The 18,250-nt window shown below is 38.8% G+C and overlaps 2 protein-coding genes and 2 pseudogenes across 2 annotated transcripts, besides 1 other annotated feature; all 4 read left to right on the top strand.

The window, feature by feature from the left end:
- ycf1 overlaps positions 1-5,659 on the top strand; it is a 5,693-nt pseudogene extending 34 nt beyond the window's left edge.
- Positions 1-6,828: part of a sequence feature (horizontally transferred from chloroplast DNA) that runs on past the window's edge.
- Positions 5,967-6,233, top strand: rps15 (ribosomal protein S15). The gene has a single exon. It carries the CDS (start codon positions 5,967-5,969, stop codon positions 6,231-6,233), a length of 267 nt encoding a protein of 88 aa, YP_002608362.1.
- ndhH (NADH dehydrogenase 49 kD subunit) lies at positions 6,337-6,828 on the top strand (annotated as a pseudogene).
- A 5,929-nt stretch (positions 6,829-12,757) lies between these two features.
- On the top strand, positions 12,758-13,924 carry atp6 (ATP synthase F0 subunit 6). The gene has a single exon. It carries the CDS (start codon positions 12,758-12,760, stop codon positions 13,922-13,924), a length of 1,167 nt encoding a protein of 388 aa, YP_002608361.1.
- Positions 13,925-18,250: the final 4,326 nt, after the last annotated feature.

The raw sequence follows: 18,250 nt of genomic DNA, 5'->3' as shown, positions 1-18,250 counted from the left end.
TATCCTTATGCATGAAGATAATCAATTCGGTCGTTGTGGTCGGACTCTATTATGGATTTCTGACCACATTCTCCATAGGGCCCTCTTATCTCTTCCTTCTCCGAGCTCAGGTTATGGAAGAAGGAGAAGAAGGAACCGAGAAGAAGGTATCAGCAATAACTGGTTTTATTACGGGACAGCTCATGATGTTCATATCGATCTATTATGCGCCTCTGCATCTAGCATTGGGTAGACCTCATACAATAACTGTCCTAGCTCTACCGTATCTTTTGTTTCATTTCTTCTGGAACAATCACAAACACTTTTTTGATTATGGATCTACTACCAGAAATTCAATGCGTAATCTCAGCATTCAATGTGTATTCCTGAATAATCTCATTTTTCAATTATTAAACCATTTCATTTTACCAAGTTCAATGTTAGCCAGATTAGTCAACATTTATATGTTTCGATGCAACAACAAGATGTTATTTGTAACAAGTAGTTTTGTTGGTTGGTTAATTGGTCACATTTTATTCATGAAATGGGTTGGATTGGTATTAGTCTGGATACGGCAAAATCCTTCTATTAGATCTAATGTACTTATTCGATCTAATAAGTACCTTGTGTCAGAATTAAGAAATTCTATGGCTCGAATCTTTAGTATTCTCTTATTTATTACCTGTGTCTACTATTTAGGCAGAATACCGTCACCCATTCTTACTAAGAAAATGAAAGAAACCTCAGAAACGGAAGAAAGAGGGGAAAGTGAGGAAGAAACAGATGTAGAAATAGAAAGAACTTCCGAAACGAAGGGAACTAAACAGGAACAAGAGAGATCCACCGAAGAAGATCCTTCTCCTTCCCTTTTTTCGGAAGAAAAGGAGGATCCGGACAAAATCGATGAAACGGAAGAGATCCGAGTAAATGGAAAGGAAAAAACAAAGGATGAATTCCACTTTAAAGAGACATGCTACAAAAATAGCCCAGTTTATGAAACTTCTTATCTGGATGGGAATCAAGAAAATTCGAAGTTAGAAATACTTAAAGAAGATGAAGATAATAAAAACAAAAAATGGTTTGAAAAACCCCTTGTGACTCTTCTTTTCGACTATAAACGATGGAATCGTCCATTGCGATATATAAAGGCTCGATTTCAAATTCAAAAAGCTGTAAGAAATGAAATGTCACAATATTTTTTTTATACATGCCTCAGTGATGGAAAACAAAGAATATCTTTTACATATCCCCCCAGTTTGTCAATTTTTTTGGAAATGATACAAAGAAAGATGTCTTTGTCCACAACAGAAAGACTCTCCTATGACGAACTATATAATCATTGGATTTATACCAATGAACAAAAAGAAAACACACTAAGAAAGGAGTTTATAACTAGAATCGAGGCTCTAGACAATGGATCGCTTACTCTGGATGTACTGGAAAAAAGAACTAGATTGTGTAATGATGCAACTAAAAAAGAATACTTGCCTAAAATATATGATCCTTTCTTGAGCGGACCATATCGTGGAACAATCAAAAAAATGTTTTCACCTTCAATCATAAATGAAACTTCCAGAGAAAATTCCATAGAGAAGTTTCGCATAAATAAGATTTACGGTATCCTTTTTGCTATTGATTATCGAGAATTTGAACATACATTTGATAGAAAATCATTATCAACAAAAATGGGTTATTTTTTGAACTTAATCAATCAATTTACTATAGAATCACCATCAAATTTGAATTTGAAAAGACTTTCGTTATTTCCAGAACAAGGAAAAGTTGATTCAGATTCAGAAGATCAAGCAAAATTTTTAAATTTTTTTTTTCGATAGAGTTATAACTGACCCTTAAATCCTGGGGATCAAACAATTAGAAAAAAATCTATTGGAATAAAAGAAATCAGTAAAAAAGTCCCCCGATGGTCATACAAATTAATGAAGAATGAGGAGGAAGGAGAAACTTTAGTGGTGTACCAGGAGATTCGTTCAAGAAAATCCAAACATGTAGTGATTTTTACTGATAATCAACAGAATGCCGATACTTATACTGCTAACGCTAACAAGGATATTGAGAATTCTGAGCAAACAAACGAAGTCGCTTTGATCCGTTATTCACAACAATCGGATTTTCGTCGAGATATAATCAAAGGCTCCATGCGCGCTCAAAGACGTAAAATAGTTATTCGGGAACTCTTTCAAGCAAATGTACATTCCCCCCTTTTTTTGGACAGAATATACAAACCCATCTTTTTTTCTTTTGATATTTCTGGATTGATAAAACTCATTTTTGAAAATTGGAAGGTCAAAAAATGAAAAATTGCGAATTATGCAGAGGAAAAGACAAGGGAGAAAAGACAGAAGGCCAAAAGAGAGGAAAAAGCACGGATAAAAATAGCCGAAGTCTGGGATACCGTCCTATTTGCTCAAGTAATAAGAGGTTCCTTGTTATTAACCCAATCAATTTTTCGAAAATATATTATATTACCTTCATTGATAATAGCTAAAAACATCGGTCGTATGTTATTATTTCAATCTCCCGAGTGGTCCGAAGATTTAAAGGATTGGAATCGAGAAATGCATGTTAAATGCACCTATAATGGTGTTCAATTATCAGAAACAGAATTTCCGCAAAACTGGTTAAGAGACGGTATTCAAATAAAGATCCTATTTCCTTTCTGTCTGAAACCTTGGCACAAACCTCAAGAAAGGTCCCTTGATAAAGATTCAATGAAAGATAAAGTCAAAAAATTTTGTTTTTTAACAGTTTGGGGAATGGAAACTGATCTGCCTTTTGGTTCTCCCCGAAAACGACCTTCCTTTTTTAAACCCATTTTGAAAGAACTTGAAAAAAGAATTAGAAAATTTAAAAACAAGTGTTTTCTAGTTCTAACAGTTTTAAAAGAACGAACAAAATTGTTTATATTTTTAAGGGTCTCAAAAAAAACAAAAAAATGGGTTATCAAAAGTGTTCTATTATAAAATAGAAAAAAAATAATAAAAGAACTCTTAAAAATAAATCCAACTCTATTATTTGGATTGAGAGAAGTATATGAATCTAGTGAAACTCAAAAACAAAAGGATTCGATAATCAATAATCAGATGATTCACAAATCGTCTATTCAAATTCGATCTATGAATTGGACAAATTATTCACTGACAGAAAAAAAAGTGAAAGATCTGACTGATAGAACAAGCACAATCAGAAAAAAAATAGAAAAAATTATAAAAGACAAGAAAAAACTCTTTCTAACTCCAGAGATAAATATTAGCCCTAACAAAGCTAGTTATAATGCTAAAAGATTAGAATCACAAAAAAGTATTTGGCAAATATTAAAAAGAAGGAATTCTCGATTAATTCGCAAATTACATTATTTTATAAAATTTTTCATTGAAAGGATATACATAGATATTCTTCTATGTCTCATTAATATTCCCAGGACCAATGCACAATTTTTTATTGAATCAACAAAAAAAATTATTGATAAATACATTTACAATAATGAAAGAAATCAAAAAAGAATTGGTAAACCAAATCAAAAGAAAATTCACTTTATTTCGATTATAAAAAGGTCAGTTTCTAATATTAGTAATAAGAGTTCACAGATTTTTTGTGACTTATCCTCCTTGTCACAAGCATATGTATTTTACAAATTATCACAAACCCAAGTTATTAACTTGTATAAGTTAAGATCTGTCCTTCAATATAACGGAACATCTCTTTTTCTTAAGAACGAAAGAAAAGATTATTTTGGTTTTGGAGCACACGAAATATTTCATTACGAATTAAGACATAAGAAACTTCGTAATTCTGGAATGAATCAATGGAAAAACTGGTTAAGAGGTCATTATCAATATAAATATTTATCTCCGATTATATGGTCTAGATTAGTACCACAAAAGTGGCGAAATAGAGTAAATCAACATTGTGTGGCTCAAAATCAAAATAAAGATTTAAGCAAATGGGATTTATCTCAAAAAGATCAATTAATTCATTACAACAAACAAAATGATTATGAAGCAGACTCATTAACGAATCAAAAAGCAAATTTTAAAAAACACTATAGATATGACCTTTTATCATAAATATATATATATTATGAAGATAAGAATGACTCATATATTTATGGATCACCATTACAAGTAAATAATAACCAAGATATTTCTTATAATTACAACACACATAAACGCAAATTTTTTGATATGCTGGAAGGTATCCCTATCAATAATTACCTAGGCGAAGATGATATTATGTATATAGAGTATATAAAGAAAAACCCGGATAGAAAATATTTGGATTGGAAAATTCTCCATTTTTGCTTTAGAAAGAAGGTCGATATTGAGGTCTGGATCAATACCAGTATCAACAGTAATAAAAATACCAAGACCGGGTCGAATAATTATCAAATAATTGATAAGAAAGGTCTTTTTTATCTCACACAAGATCAAGAAATCAAACCATCCAATCTTTAAGACTTTTTGATTGGATGGGGATGAATGAAGAAATACTAAATCGTTCCATATCGAATCTGGAACCTTGGTTCTTCCCAGAATTTGTGCTACTTTATAATACATATAAAATGAAACCCTGGGTTATACCAATCAAATTACTTCTTTTAAATTTTAATGGAAATATAAATTATAGTAAAAATAGAAAAAGCAATAGAAAGCAAAAAGGGAATCTTTTTATATCATCCCCTGGCAAATAAAAAAAAAAACTTTTTAAATTAGAGAATCGAAATCAAGAAGAAAAAGAATCCGCAGGACAAGTAGATCTTGGATCAGATGTACAAAACCAAGGAAATCTTGAATCAGTCCTCTCAAACCACGAAAAAGATATTGAAGAAGATTATGCAGGATCAGACTCAGACATGCAAAAACGTACAAAGAAAAAGCAATTCAAGAATCACACGGAAGCAGAACTCGATTTATTCCTAAAAAGATATTTGCTTTTTCAATTGAGATGGGATGATTCTTTAAATCAAAAAATGATCAAAAATATCAAGGTATATTGTCTCCTGCTTAGACTGATAAATCCAAGAGAAATTTGTATATCTGCTATTCAAAGGGGAGAAATGAGTCTGGATCTAATACCGGTTCATAAAGATTTAACTCTTACAGAATTGATGAAAATGAAAAGAGGTATATTTATTATCGAACCAATTCGTCTGTCTGTAAAAAATGATGGACAATTTATTATGTATCAAACTATAGGTATTTCATTGGTTCATAAGAGTAAGTACCAAACTAATCAAAGATACCGAGAAGAAAGATATGTTGATAATAAGAATTTTGATAAATTCAGTGCAAGATGTCAAAAGATGATTGGAAATAAAGACAAAAATCATTATGATTTGCTTGTTCCTGAAAATATTTTATCGCCTAGACGTCGTAGAAAATTTAGAATTCTAATTTGTTTCAATTTGAGGAATAGGAGTGGTGTGGCTAGAAATCCAGTATTTTGCAATGGGAACAGCTGTAATAAATTTTTGGATGAAAACAAACATCTTGATAGAGATAAAAATCAATTAATTAAATTAAAAAAATGAAAGTTCTTTCTCTGGCCCAATTATCGATTAGAAGATTTAGCTTGTATGAATCGCTATTGGTTTGATACCAATAATGGTAGTTGTTTTAGTATGATAAGGATACATATGTATCCACGATTGAAAATTCGTTGATGTCACATTTTTTATATATCCTTACTAGATCTAGTATATGAAAGTAAACAAATGCACACATGCGATGTCTTACATTACATTCTGATGCATGATACTAATACGTATCAATTAGATTTTTTATTGATATTGATTCATTTTATTTGATAATAGAGGTATCCATAACGAAATTCAGATTATTGCGTATACTAGATTAAAATGACCGGCATAATAATATTATTATTATAATTCTAATATTATTATATTACTGATGGGTTAAATTCAAATAAAAAAAAAAGAAAAAAAGGGAGGGAAGAGAAGATTTCGTTTTATGGTAAAAAACTTATTCATCTCAGTTATTTCTCAAAAAGAAGCAAATAGGGGATCTGTTGAATTTCAAGTATTCAGTTTCACCAATAAGATCCGAAGACTTACTTCACATTTGGAATTGCACAGAAAAGACTATTTATCTCAGAGAGGTCTACGGAAAATTCTGGGAAAACGTCAACGGTTGCTGTCTTATTTGGCAAAGAAAAATAGAGTACGTTATAAAGAATTAATTGGTCAGTTGGGTATTCGGGAGACAAAAATTCGTTAATTTGAAGAGTCCTTTTGAATTATTTGATTTAGTAGATCTTGAATTTTGATGAACTTCTTTTCGTTTTCAGCAATTCATGGAAGAATGAATCAGGGGAAAACCTATGAATGTACCAGCTACAAGAGAAGACCTCATGATAGTCAATATGGGTCCTCATCACCCATCAATGCACGGTGTTCTTCGACTCATCGTTACTTTAGATGGTGAAGATGTTATTGACTGTGAACCAATACTAGGTTATTTGCACAGAGGGATGGATCAAATTGCAGAAAACCGAACAATTATACAATATTTGCCTTATGTAACACGTTGGGATTATTTAGCTACTATGTTCACAGAAGCAATAACCGTAAATGCACCAGAGCAGTTGGGAAATATTCAAGTACCTAAAAGAGCCAGCTATATTAGAGTGATTATGTTGGAGTTGAGTCGTATAGCTTCTCATTTATTATGGCTTGGCCCTTTTATGGCAGATATTGGTGCACAGACTCCTTTCTTCTATATTTTCAGAGAAAGAGAGTTAGTCTATGATCTATTCGAAGCTGCCACCGGTATGAGAATGATGCATAATTATTTTCGTATAGGAGGAGTAGCTCGCATAATGGGTAGGGGTGAAGTACGCGATTGATTTCGTTCTTTATAATAAATGTATTCCCTTCTAAGGGATAAAAACCTGTCGGCCCGGTCATAATGATCGGTCTCTCTCCTTTCCCCGGAGTGAAGGAAGGAATTCGTTTATTCCAATAGTGAAGGAGTTCGTCTCTATGCCTATAATTTCTTTTGTAAGAAAATGTGTTTTTTTTTCTGGGGCTGTCATGTTTGGAAGTGAAGTACTAGAGGTGTATGCCAATCTGATTTTAGACTGGATTTTCTAGTTTGATCTCCCTATTTGTTATTTATAGAAGAGCTCCGCGTGTGCAGAAGGAACTGTTAATGTAATGAATTTCCTGAAGCAAGAACTCTTAATTAAGCCTTGAAGTTAGTGAGTGGCCTACTAGGAGTAGAATTGAAAGAACAGCATTTACTAATAAAAACGTGATTTCAATGCAAGTTTTTATTTTTCGAGTGAAATTCGAGGAATCGGGCTGAAGAAGTCATGAGAGAAAGAAATATGATTAGTGTCACTGCATGGATCCTTATGTTTGGCAGATCCAAGACTGACATGAGGGCAGGTGCAGGGATAATCCTTATATCCTCTACAGGCAGAAAAACAAATTGTATTTTTACCTTGATTTCGTTTGTTCCAACAACTAAGCTGAATATGAAGCCCTAATTATTGGCTTGGAAATGTTAATCGAAATGAAGATCCTAACTGTTAGAATCATTGGTGATTCTCAGTTAGTCATAAAACAATTGACTGGGGAATATAGATGCCTAAGCGATTCCTTAGCTGAGTATCATGCTCTGGCTACCGAATTGCTAAATAGATTCATGGATCTTACTATCCAATACACTCCCAGGAGTCTGAACCAAGAAGCCAACGAGATGGCTCAAGTTGCCTCGGGAGTTAAGTGGCATATTTTAGAAACTTATCACGGTTCAGAAAGGCTCATTGGCTTCGATCTTTGATAGGGAAACTCCAATTTTGAAGTTATGCGGGTTGACTCGAGTGAGTCAGATTGGAGAACTCCTATTATAAATTGACTTAAGAATCCTAGTGTGAAAACGGACAGAAAAAAAGAACTTAGATCCTTAAGATATGTGTTGATCGATGGCCAACTCTACAAGAAAAGTGTGGATGGATTGCTCCTCAAATGTCTGAGCAAACATGAATCCATGCTTGTAATGGCAGAAGTCCACGAAGGAATTTGCGGAGCTCACCAGGCCGGAGTCAAGATGAGATGGTTAATCCGGAGACATGGCTACCACTGGCCTAGTATCGAGAAAGATTGTAATCAGTACGCTAAAGGATGCAAGGCTTGCCAGATCCATGGACCCATTCAAAAGGCGCCCCGGCTGCTTATTTACACCCCCTAGTCAAACCATGGCCATTCAGAGGATGGGCAGTTGACTTGATTGGCAAAATTTATCCGCCATCAAGTAAGCAACATACATTTATACTTGTTGCGATTGATTATTTCACCAAGTGGGCGGAAGCCATCCCTTTAAAAAATGTGAATCAGGAGGTAGTCATCAAAGTCCTGAAAGAAAACATTATTCTGTGGTTTGGTATTCCACAGACTATTACTGCCGATCAGGGTTCAGTATTCACTGGAGATCAAGTGAAAGAGTTTGCAAATTTAAAGTTCTTTAGTAGAGTCAGGTCCGCCTGTAAAAGGGGAGAATGGATACAGACTGACTCAAAATCTGGATTGGACGAGGTATCTAAATCCACTAATCCAAAGTGATAGGCGGGGAAGGAAGTAGTGGAGTAAAGTAGTAAAGCTCACTTTCACCCTCTCTTAACTTAGAGTCCCGTTAGTGCTCTTCTTTAAAAGTGTATGTACGTACTCTTTTAAATTGTCTTTTCTGTGAGTTAGTCAAGGGGGTGTATACAGAACTAGAATCTATAGGAGCAAAGGACTTTTTGCCCCACGAGCTATAATATCAAAGAAAGAAGGTTGGCTTTGGCTATTGCTCTTGCTACGCTTCCTTCCTCCTTTGTGTCAGTTAAGGCGCAAACAGGGGATTCGAGAATCAAGGAAAGTCAACCGGCTTACTTTTTTGCTCCCAGTCAAACTTTCCTGGATTACTTCATTGGTATTGGTGTACTGGCTTACTCACACTCTGGACCCATTGAGGCCATGAATCCATAAGCCCTTGAATGCTTAGAGGAATGGGTTATGTCAATGTTTTTGGCTTTCGTGAGTGAAGAGTGGCCAAGCGGTGTCTTTAATAAAGACTAAGAAGAGAACTAGTGCGGATACCGGGCAACTTCCCGAGGAGGTTCTTTCTCTTTCTACTGGTGGCATCAGTAGTATATAGACATTATTTGATTTGAAATTGTTGTGCGTTTGAAGGCCTCTTTTTCGCTGTCTGTGGGGCCCCCTAAAACAGAAGTGGATAAAGCGCTTTATCTTTAAAACAGAGGCTCGACGACTCGTTTTTAACTATTTAACAAGACGGTATGCTGGCGAGCTTAAGGAATGGGAATAGTTTTGTTGTGCTTACGATAATGTAAAGCAAAAATCATTTAATCCTTTAGTCAGGAGGCACTAAACGCTGGCTTAAGACCAGCTTTAGTTTTGCAATTGGAATACAGAGGAGATGGGGGCTTTAGTCTTAAACTAAGAGCCAGTAAGAGTCGCTCAGAAAAGAGCCAAGATCAAAAGAGTCCTCGTTTTTGAGATCGGAGAATAAAGTTCCTTCCTCAAGTTCTTTAATCAATGCCAGGCTATTTGCTAACCGGTACCCTTACTTAGAAAGAAGGGATACAAGGTCAGGATTGACTAAAGAGTTTTCCCTCTTTTTTCAGTCAATTTCCTGCTATTCAATAGTAGTGAACTAGCTGCTCACTTGAAAAACCAAACAGGTTTTCTTTAAATTAAGAAGATAAAGGAGCCACGAGTGGAGTTAGCCAATTCTATTTCTATCCATTACGGGCATAAGTTCTTTCAATCGGCTTATTTTACTTTTATAAGAAGCTGTCTCCAGTTAGCCAGCCAGCAGGAGCTCGTTCATGACTCTCAGGAATCGGTCAATCTTGCCACACTTCCTCCAAGGAGGGGAGGGCATAGGAAAGCGACTACACCACCATTGTTTGAGCTTATATCGATCGTTAGCTTCACTAATCACCAAAGGTTTATCCTTTTCTTTCTCTTTACTGAACCTGGCCAAAGGATTAGTTTTCCAATATATATGTCTTAGTTGACAAAGCTGTTTACGTAATAGGCTGCTGGCTAGAAACATAGGAATTTGGAATGTTGAGATGACTGGTACGTTTATCGAGACACTCGAGTAGATGCTTTCAACAAGCCCCATAGCTAATGAGCTAGCTCTTTTAAAAAGAAACCAGCAATACTGAATGCGATGTTTGGAACAAAAAGACCACACAAGGTTCCCGAAATGTTCGCAAATGACTTGTCATATGGCCGTACAGAAGAACAAGCAGACATGGACCTTTTCAAAAAAAGAAATTTTTATTAGACTCGGGTTCACTCCAAAAATGGAAGAGCTTAGCAAAGAAAGAAGAAAAAGGGTGACCCGAAGCCTCCGTCTTGGTAATGACAAATAGATCCCTAGCGGTTGTTCTGACATGTGATTAACCGAATCAGCTGCGTAGCCCTCTTTCACAGGGGAGGTGTGGCGGCATAGCCTGCTTCCAGAAAGTCATTCATGTTGAAGGTGGTCGCCCATTTACTGAGTTTTAAGCACTTCTTCTTATATGCTCACTTCGATGCTCGATTTTTGCCTTGCTTCGGGCCCTCGCCCGGATAAAGCTGGAGACATAGCAGACATGTCCCAAGCAGAACGACCATCCCGGAAACCACAGGTGGCGTGTAAGACTGGTTCCCGAACAGAATTAGTCGAAAGCGAAAATAGAGAGTCCCAGAAAGAGAAAGAAAGGGTGAGGAAGGAAAAAGGGGCCCATCGACTGGGTAAACAGAGTCTCGGAATCAAAATGAGAATCGTCGAGGCTATCCTGCATCCCCTACGTCTTTCAAAAAGAATGACCCTATTAGGTCTTAAAAAATCCTGCCTTCTTGGCTTGTTTCATTCCATTCTTATTCCATCCATTTCTCTAAATAAACTCAAAATAGAATAATAATAATAATAGAAGCAAAAACAGAATTCAACTTTTGATGCTTAACAAACCCATTTCGGAGAGCATCTGCCTGGTCCTTACCAGTGATGAGTGCCAAAATTGCTTAAATAAAACGGCATCATCAGGTTCATTCGCACGTCACATCCACGGTACAAAGGTTCTCCTTTTTTAAATGCCATCGAAAGTGTCATGTGGCTTTCATTCGGGTCGAATCACTGAAAGTCGATCTTTTTTTGGTCTTTCTTGAACACTCCTTGAGGAAAAGGCCCCTAGCTCTGGTTCATACATGTTTCTATATGATAGAAAATCTTTTATGTTTAGCGGTCATTCTTAGAAGTTCGTTTGAGAACGGTCGAGACCCTCGCGGGCATCCTGTAGGTTCACCACTGGACTTGTTCAAACCTTGGTCTATGGCAGCGGCGGTAGGAGTCGCATAACTTGCATCGTGATTCCCGATACTCCTCGTCGAATAGAGGGCGAGCTCCGTGCGTGAGCAGCGACTAAGCTTAATCCAATCTTTCTTAACAAGAATTTTGTACGCTTGAAGGCCCATCCTCTACGGCAGGGTACAGAGACGAGGCCTTTGATCCACCTCTTTGTTACATAAAAAAATGCAAATCAATCGGTCGAATAACAATTCTTTCTAGTAGCACCCACGACAGAATGTCCGGAATATACATCTTTTTTTGGGACGGAGGCACGCGTGCTAAAAAAAAACATCAACTTGGAAGCGCCATAATAAAGAAAAAGAAAGAATACGCCAGCAGAGGACCCTGCTCGAAATCCTTTTTTCAGGTTTTCCCTTAAGAGAAGTCTCGGATCAGGACTTGTTTCAATAGCCTTTCGGAGGAGTGAACCATCAGGCAGAATGGATACCGAGTTCGGGGGGCAGGTCATAGCTTTCGAGCGAGACAACTCATCAACGATTGGTGCAGGATTGACCACTCAGCTATCCAAGTTACGTAAAAGACACATTTTTAAGTTTTTCCCTGCCTCATGAGGGCAAACTTTGAGTCCCAAACTTTTTGTCTGAAGCAAATGCTGGAAGTCCAAGATGATGGTTTTGAACATCCAAGAGGACACCCGATCCACGCTCTCTTCCCTTGGTAAAGAGGAATTCTAAATCTAAATCAATCATTTGATCAAACAAAAAAAGTACTTGGGCCTTAGAGGCAGCGGCTGGGGAAGCGAAGGGAATAGGAAGACCTGGAACGAAGTCACTCGACCAAAAGAAGGTCTTATTTGAGTTCAAAGCGAGGAGCCAGAGACAGATTGCAATTGCAAAAGCCAACTCTAAGAAGCAGCTTTACTTTAAAGAGGAGCAAAAGCAAAGGAGAGAAAAAAAAGGGGAGCTTAACATATAAATCGGTTACACACTAAAGTAAAGGAAAGATAGATTCTAGTTAGCCTACCCGACTACACAAGATATTCTACATGTGGTTAACAAAAGAGTCACTGGTTATTGGCCTCAAGGCAGAGACGAGCTGGCTAAACTCTTATCGAAATTGCGTATAGAAAGAAAGAGAGATTCGTCTTGCTTCTTTGGATTGAAGTGCGCGGTAAATGCTTTTGACTGAACCTCCCATTGCTCTCTCCGATAGCATGCAGCCGGGAGACAGAGATATAAAAAGTGTGCAGTGGGGGTGGTTGTAAATCACTAGGTAGCCAGTCTTTACTTAACTCAGCCCAAGCTTGACTTAGCTCAAGCAATGCCCAAAGACTCCCATGCCTTTCTTGGTCGGACCAACCCAACCGGCTATTTCCGACAAGTCTCTCTTTTTAGAACGAGAAGCGGAACTACAATAATTTCTTTTTTACGATGTCGCCGACAGAAATAGGCACCTACGTAAGTAGCTTGGGACTGTGCAAATCTATCAGTACTTTGATTTTTATCCGAGCCGCATGGATTCCTGATCTAGATCAAACTAATTACCGCGAAAAGATTTCTGAGATTGGTGCCGAGACTCTCAGGGGACAACTCTCTGATAGATTCGAATTTCTACTCAAAGAGAAGGGACTTCAACACTTGCCTGAAGGCTATACAATTCCGTACGTGATGAATCAGGTCCATAACAACAACAAGACCAATGATATACCCACACTAAAGGGAATCTGGGAAAATGTGAATATCTATGGGCTTCATAGTCAATATTATCAAGAAGCGCTCGACATAATGGATGATTTGTGGGGCGCGAGAACCCACAGCCCCCTTGAGCAATTTTCCATTCTCCCATTGATTCCTATGAATATAGGAAACTTGTATTTCTCATTCACAAATCCATCTTTGTTTATGCTGCTAACTCTCAGTTTGGTCCTACTTCTGGTTCATTTTGTTACTAAAAACGGAGGAGGAAACCCAGTACCAAATGCTTGGCAATCCTTGGTAGAGTTTATTCATGATTTCGTGCCGAACCCGGTAAACGAACAAATTGGTGGTCTTTCCGGAAATGTTAAACAAAAGTTTTTCCCTCGCATCTCGGTCACTTTTACTTTTTCGTTATTTCGTAATCCCCAGGGTATGATACCTTATAGCTTCACAGTTACAAGTCATTTTCTCATTACTCTTGGTCTCTCATTTTCTATTTTTATTGGCATTACTATAGTGGGATTTCAAAGAAATGGGCTTCATTTTTTAAGCTTCTCATTACCCGCAGGAGTCCCACTGCCGTTAGCACCTTTTTTAGTACTCCTTGAGCTAATCCCTCATTGTTTTCGCGCATTAAGCTCAGGAATACGTTTATTTGCTAATATGATGGCCGGTCATAGTTCAGTAAAGATTTTAAGTGGGTTCGCTTGGACTATGCTATGTATGAATGATCTTTTATATTTCATAGGGGATCCTGGTCCTTTTTTTATAGTTCTTGCATTAACCGGTCCGGAATTAGGTGTAGCTATATCACAAGCTCATGTTTCTACGATCTCAATCTGTATTTACTTGAATGATGCTACAAATCTCCATCAAAGGTGGTTCTTTATTTATAATTGAACAAAAGCGCTAACGCGCAGCCGTTTTCTTGCTGAGCGCACTTCTGTTTTCTACGCAGGCTTTGATAGTCGAGTGCTTCAGTCCCCTCCCCTCCCCTATAAGTAAGCTCTTTGTCTATCCGTAGCTGCTTCTTCATTGTGATTAGGTAAGTCAAAGGTCAGTATAATCTGAAGTCACTATGGAGGTAAGTCAAGTCTAATCCTTCTACCTACTATCCATCTACCCACTATCTCTCTACCAATCGCTCTACCTACTATCTTTCTATCCGTTCTTCCTATCCTCCCCTTACGTGATAGGGGTGCGCCAAAAGCTGCACGTGGGCCCCCTCCTCCTGACCGGCTGCATCTCCGACCATTCATTAAAAGATCTCGAAAGGAAGTAACGGTGCATTCATTCAATACGAATCTTTCTGTCCCGAGTCTGTAGCATAGGGCTTTTTTTTTTCTCGTTTAAGCGGGAGTCAAGTTCAAATGCCTGGGTTAGTCACCGCCCAGGTGATCAGATTCCGGACTGGTCGAGATCCCGCTTTCTGTTGGTAGCGGAGTTATGATTCTCCCGAGGTTGAGCTTTCAAAGCGGGATCGTTCCAACGCGCCCACGCCTTACTGCTTATTCAGGGGCGGGCGAAAGCGCATATGGGACCATTCGACATTCATAGCCTTGAAATCCTATTCGGATCTTGCAAGACTGGAATATGAAACGAAAGTCATCCTTAGATATGCTAGGAGCTTCTTCCCCACATATCCTAACCGGACATTTTTTTATTTGGTCGAGCGGAAAGCCGATTCGTTGGGCGGAATAAGCAGAGGAAAGAAAGAGAACACTTACTTACTCTTTCTTACTGCTGATTTCATTCAAAAGCGAAGGGCCGTAAGGCGGCTACTCGACCAAAGCAAACAGCAAGCTGAAAAACGCTAGCTTTAACTTGAAATTGCGAAAAGAAAGAACAACTATGTAAGTAAACCTTAGCTAGTCCGTAGGTCCGTTAAGGAAGTGAAACAAAGCCAAAGCTTGACTTTACTAAACAAGCGAGAAAAGCCCTATATATTATATTAGTAAAGCGCGTTAGCGCTTTTGTTTGATTGCAGAGCTCGCGCAGGGGCGCTCACGTTTTTTGGCTGAGCCGTCTCTTTCTGGTAATGGATTGATTCTTGAATCTTGCTTGGTTTAGGCAGGTAAGTGTTAAGAGGTTCTTTAAGGTTTTCATTAGGTATACATAGCTACACATAGGACTTTCTTGCAATACATAGTGGTTGGCTTCGAATCACATGAAGCCCATATAGATGTCCACCCCTATTCCCTCTAAAGCTCTCCCAGTGGGGAACAACATCAGTCCATACAAGGACCTACTGAGCTGAGTCATCCACCCTTGCATCTATTTGATGCATCATCACATGGCCGTCGTCTAACTCCTCGAGAATCATGTCATTCGCCTGTCACGTGTTGCCACCAGAGTCATAAATACTCGAAGTAAGCCCCTTTAGAGATAGGGGCGAAGCCTTGCTTCAAAGTCTCTATATCCCTATCCCCAAGGCCTGTGAAACTGCCTCAAATAGATGCTCACATGCCCACCCCCCTGTTTTAATGCCCCAAGATCCTCATCTGCGAGCCCTTTGGGGGAAAGATAAGACAGATGCCATATATGGTTGACTAATGCTCCTACCGTTACAGATAGGAAAACTCCGATCGTAAGCTCCTCTAGGGACTTTACAATTTCATTGCCTTAGGCGATAACGGAATGCTGCTCTTTCTGAAGGTATCTTTTTCTTATATTCGAAGCGGACGCTGCGCCCCTGGGATAACTTGAATCTAGGTAAGAAGAGTAGCTTTCCGTCTTGTTACCGCCTCCGATCCATTCCTTGTAGCTCAGTACTGCTTTAATCATGACACCACCAACTTTCCCCGAAGTTAAAGGGAGTTAGGAAGAACATCTTTCATACCAGCTTCGTATCTCTTTTTTGGGATTCCACTTCCTATTTTAGGTAACTAGGAAAGTCGAAATGACAGCCTATGTTCTCATATGATATTGAATCTGTTGAGTTCTTATCCCATCCCACTTGAAAGGACTGTTGACAGGGTTAGGGTCATGTCACTCGGATGGGAAAGTAGATATTTCAGTAAAGTAGAAATGAAAGTCTTTATTTCAGTCCTACGACTGAGAATTCTGTATATAAAGAAGAGTTCAGATAGCCCTTGCCTTTGGTCACTCTCCGCGTCAACAAGTTCGAATTCTGACTCAAAGACCATCTAGCTAGTCGTCTTCCCTAGAGAGTTGGCTGGTTCAAGAGAGACCCCGGATTGGATCAGCCTTCGTTCTCACAAGAATGGTCTGCCCCAGCGGAAAGCGCCTCCACTTCAGCGAGAAAATTGCATTCCACACGGACATTGGAAGTCGATGAAGTCGGTCTCTGTCTTCTCATCCAAGATGACTCAAAAGAAGTAGGGGAAGGCTCAGAAATAAGGTCTTACTAAGCAAGAGGGTATCGGGCAAAACAGGGCTTTTCGTTCACTCCAGAGCTACTATAGCGGAAGAGTTACTATTCCATGAGCTAAGCCAGACGGCTAAAAAAAGCTTTAGCTAAGGATTCTTTAAGAGATTTTGAAAGGACAACGGAAAACGATCCGTCGCCGAAGAGAGATCAAAACTACGCAGCTTATCGGACTCAACCGCGCAAGCGGTTCAGTCTTCTCATCCATTGGAATAGTACGCAAGACCTTCCTACACTTATGCGCAAGTCGAAACAGACAGAGAGAGCCTGCTTCAGTGCGTTAGGAATAGCGAAAATGCGCCTCTTCCCAGCTCCCTCTTCCTTGAAGCCCAGTCTTCCGACAGGGTACGGAGTAAATAATAATAAGGTCATCTGCCATATCCTGGCCGGCCTTCCAGTTCCTGAGAACTGACTTACAATAACTAAAAGTCAGAAGCCTAGAAAGAACGCAGCCTTACAATCAATATCAATAAAAAGAGGCTTCGCTCCTCTACCTTAACGTCCATACTGAACGGAAAGGACATCAAAGTAAGGACTGTCCTCTCGGATATAACACCCTCTGAAAGAAGAAGGATTTTAAAAGCAGGATGATAGATTGCGAAGATCACTGTCCGCAACGCTAAAGTAACGCGGGCCAGTAGTTAACCAGTCAGCTAGCTTCAGTTATAAAGTTTAGAAGTAGCTGCACCCACGGACAGAAGGAATAGAATACGCTCTTTGAAGGACGTTAATCAATAGGAGAAGATAGCCACGCACAGAAGTAGCTGCAATTGCTATTTCATTCCCTCCCACTCTTCTAGCTCTGATCGTAAACGCTCTTCTTCCAATAGGAGTGATTCTTTGCCTTGACGCTGTGAGAGCTTCCGATCCTTGAGTATGAGTACTCCTATCCGCTCTTGGGTTCATAACCGGTCCTATTGAATCAGTTGCACATGAATACGGTCTTCTCGGGTTTCCCTTTCCCGGGATTTATCCTTGGCTTTGACTCTTTCGATCTCTGGTTTGCCTGTCTGTAACCAATGCCTGTATGACTGTCTTGGCTTTCTGTCTTGACTCTCTTCCTTCCTGCTGTCTTGGTGAAGACTGTGGTAGTGGTCTCGGTTCTTTGCTTGGTTGATTGAATATTTCTTTCCTTGCCTCCGGAGAGTAGCCTTAGTCTTAATCTGCCTTTAGGGAGTGAAGTGAACCGGGGGTGATATAATAAGTTGTGAAAGAATCGGTTTAGAACGTATCCGCTGTTTTAGGGTTGGTTTGGCCGCTGCTAGAGTAACCGCTCGTCCTTTCTTCCGTCATGCTTTGAATATCCCCTAGCGCTTATTCGTCAAAGGGCGATTGCCTTTATTACCGGATTACTAGAAAGTTATTCAAAAGGTAAAGTAAAGGAGCTAAACCGGAAGATCTCATGAAACCTTATCCTTCGCTGAATCTTTCCTTTGTCCTTCCCTGGAGACGGAACTTTCTTATTCAACTACGGAGTTTCACCGCTGTAACCATCCGACTGTACGTGTGACTATGTATCCCCCAACCTATTCATATCTCTCTTGTACTAATGCCGTGTTACGAGGTTGCCTCTCCCTCCCTTCTCTACCCACCTTCTCTGCTGGGAAATCCCTCTGTATTGGTCAATAATCCCTAACTCGAGCTCTTCTTGAAGATCCTTCTTTGACTCTTGACTTGATACTTCGTACCCTTTACTTGAGAGAGGAACGGTTGACGAGACGGATGATGCCGTTGGCGAGCTCGAAAGCAGATAGCCAGTTCTAAGCCGTGCCTTTGAATCAATATAACTAGAAAGCCGGATTGAATGGGATTCTCTGCTTCCGCCTAAGCCGTGCTTG

Source organism: Vitis vinifera, mitochondrion (assembly GCF_030704535.1).
Source record: "Vitis vinifera mitochondrion, complete genome".
NCBI classification, from domain to species: domain Eukaryota; kingdom Viridiplantae; phylum Streptophyta; class Magnoliopsida; order Vitales; family Vitaceae; genus Vitis; species Vitis vinifera.
Note: the sequence above shows the minus strand (reverse complement) of the source record. Positions and strands in the feature narration are given on the sequence as shown.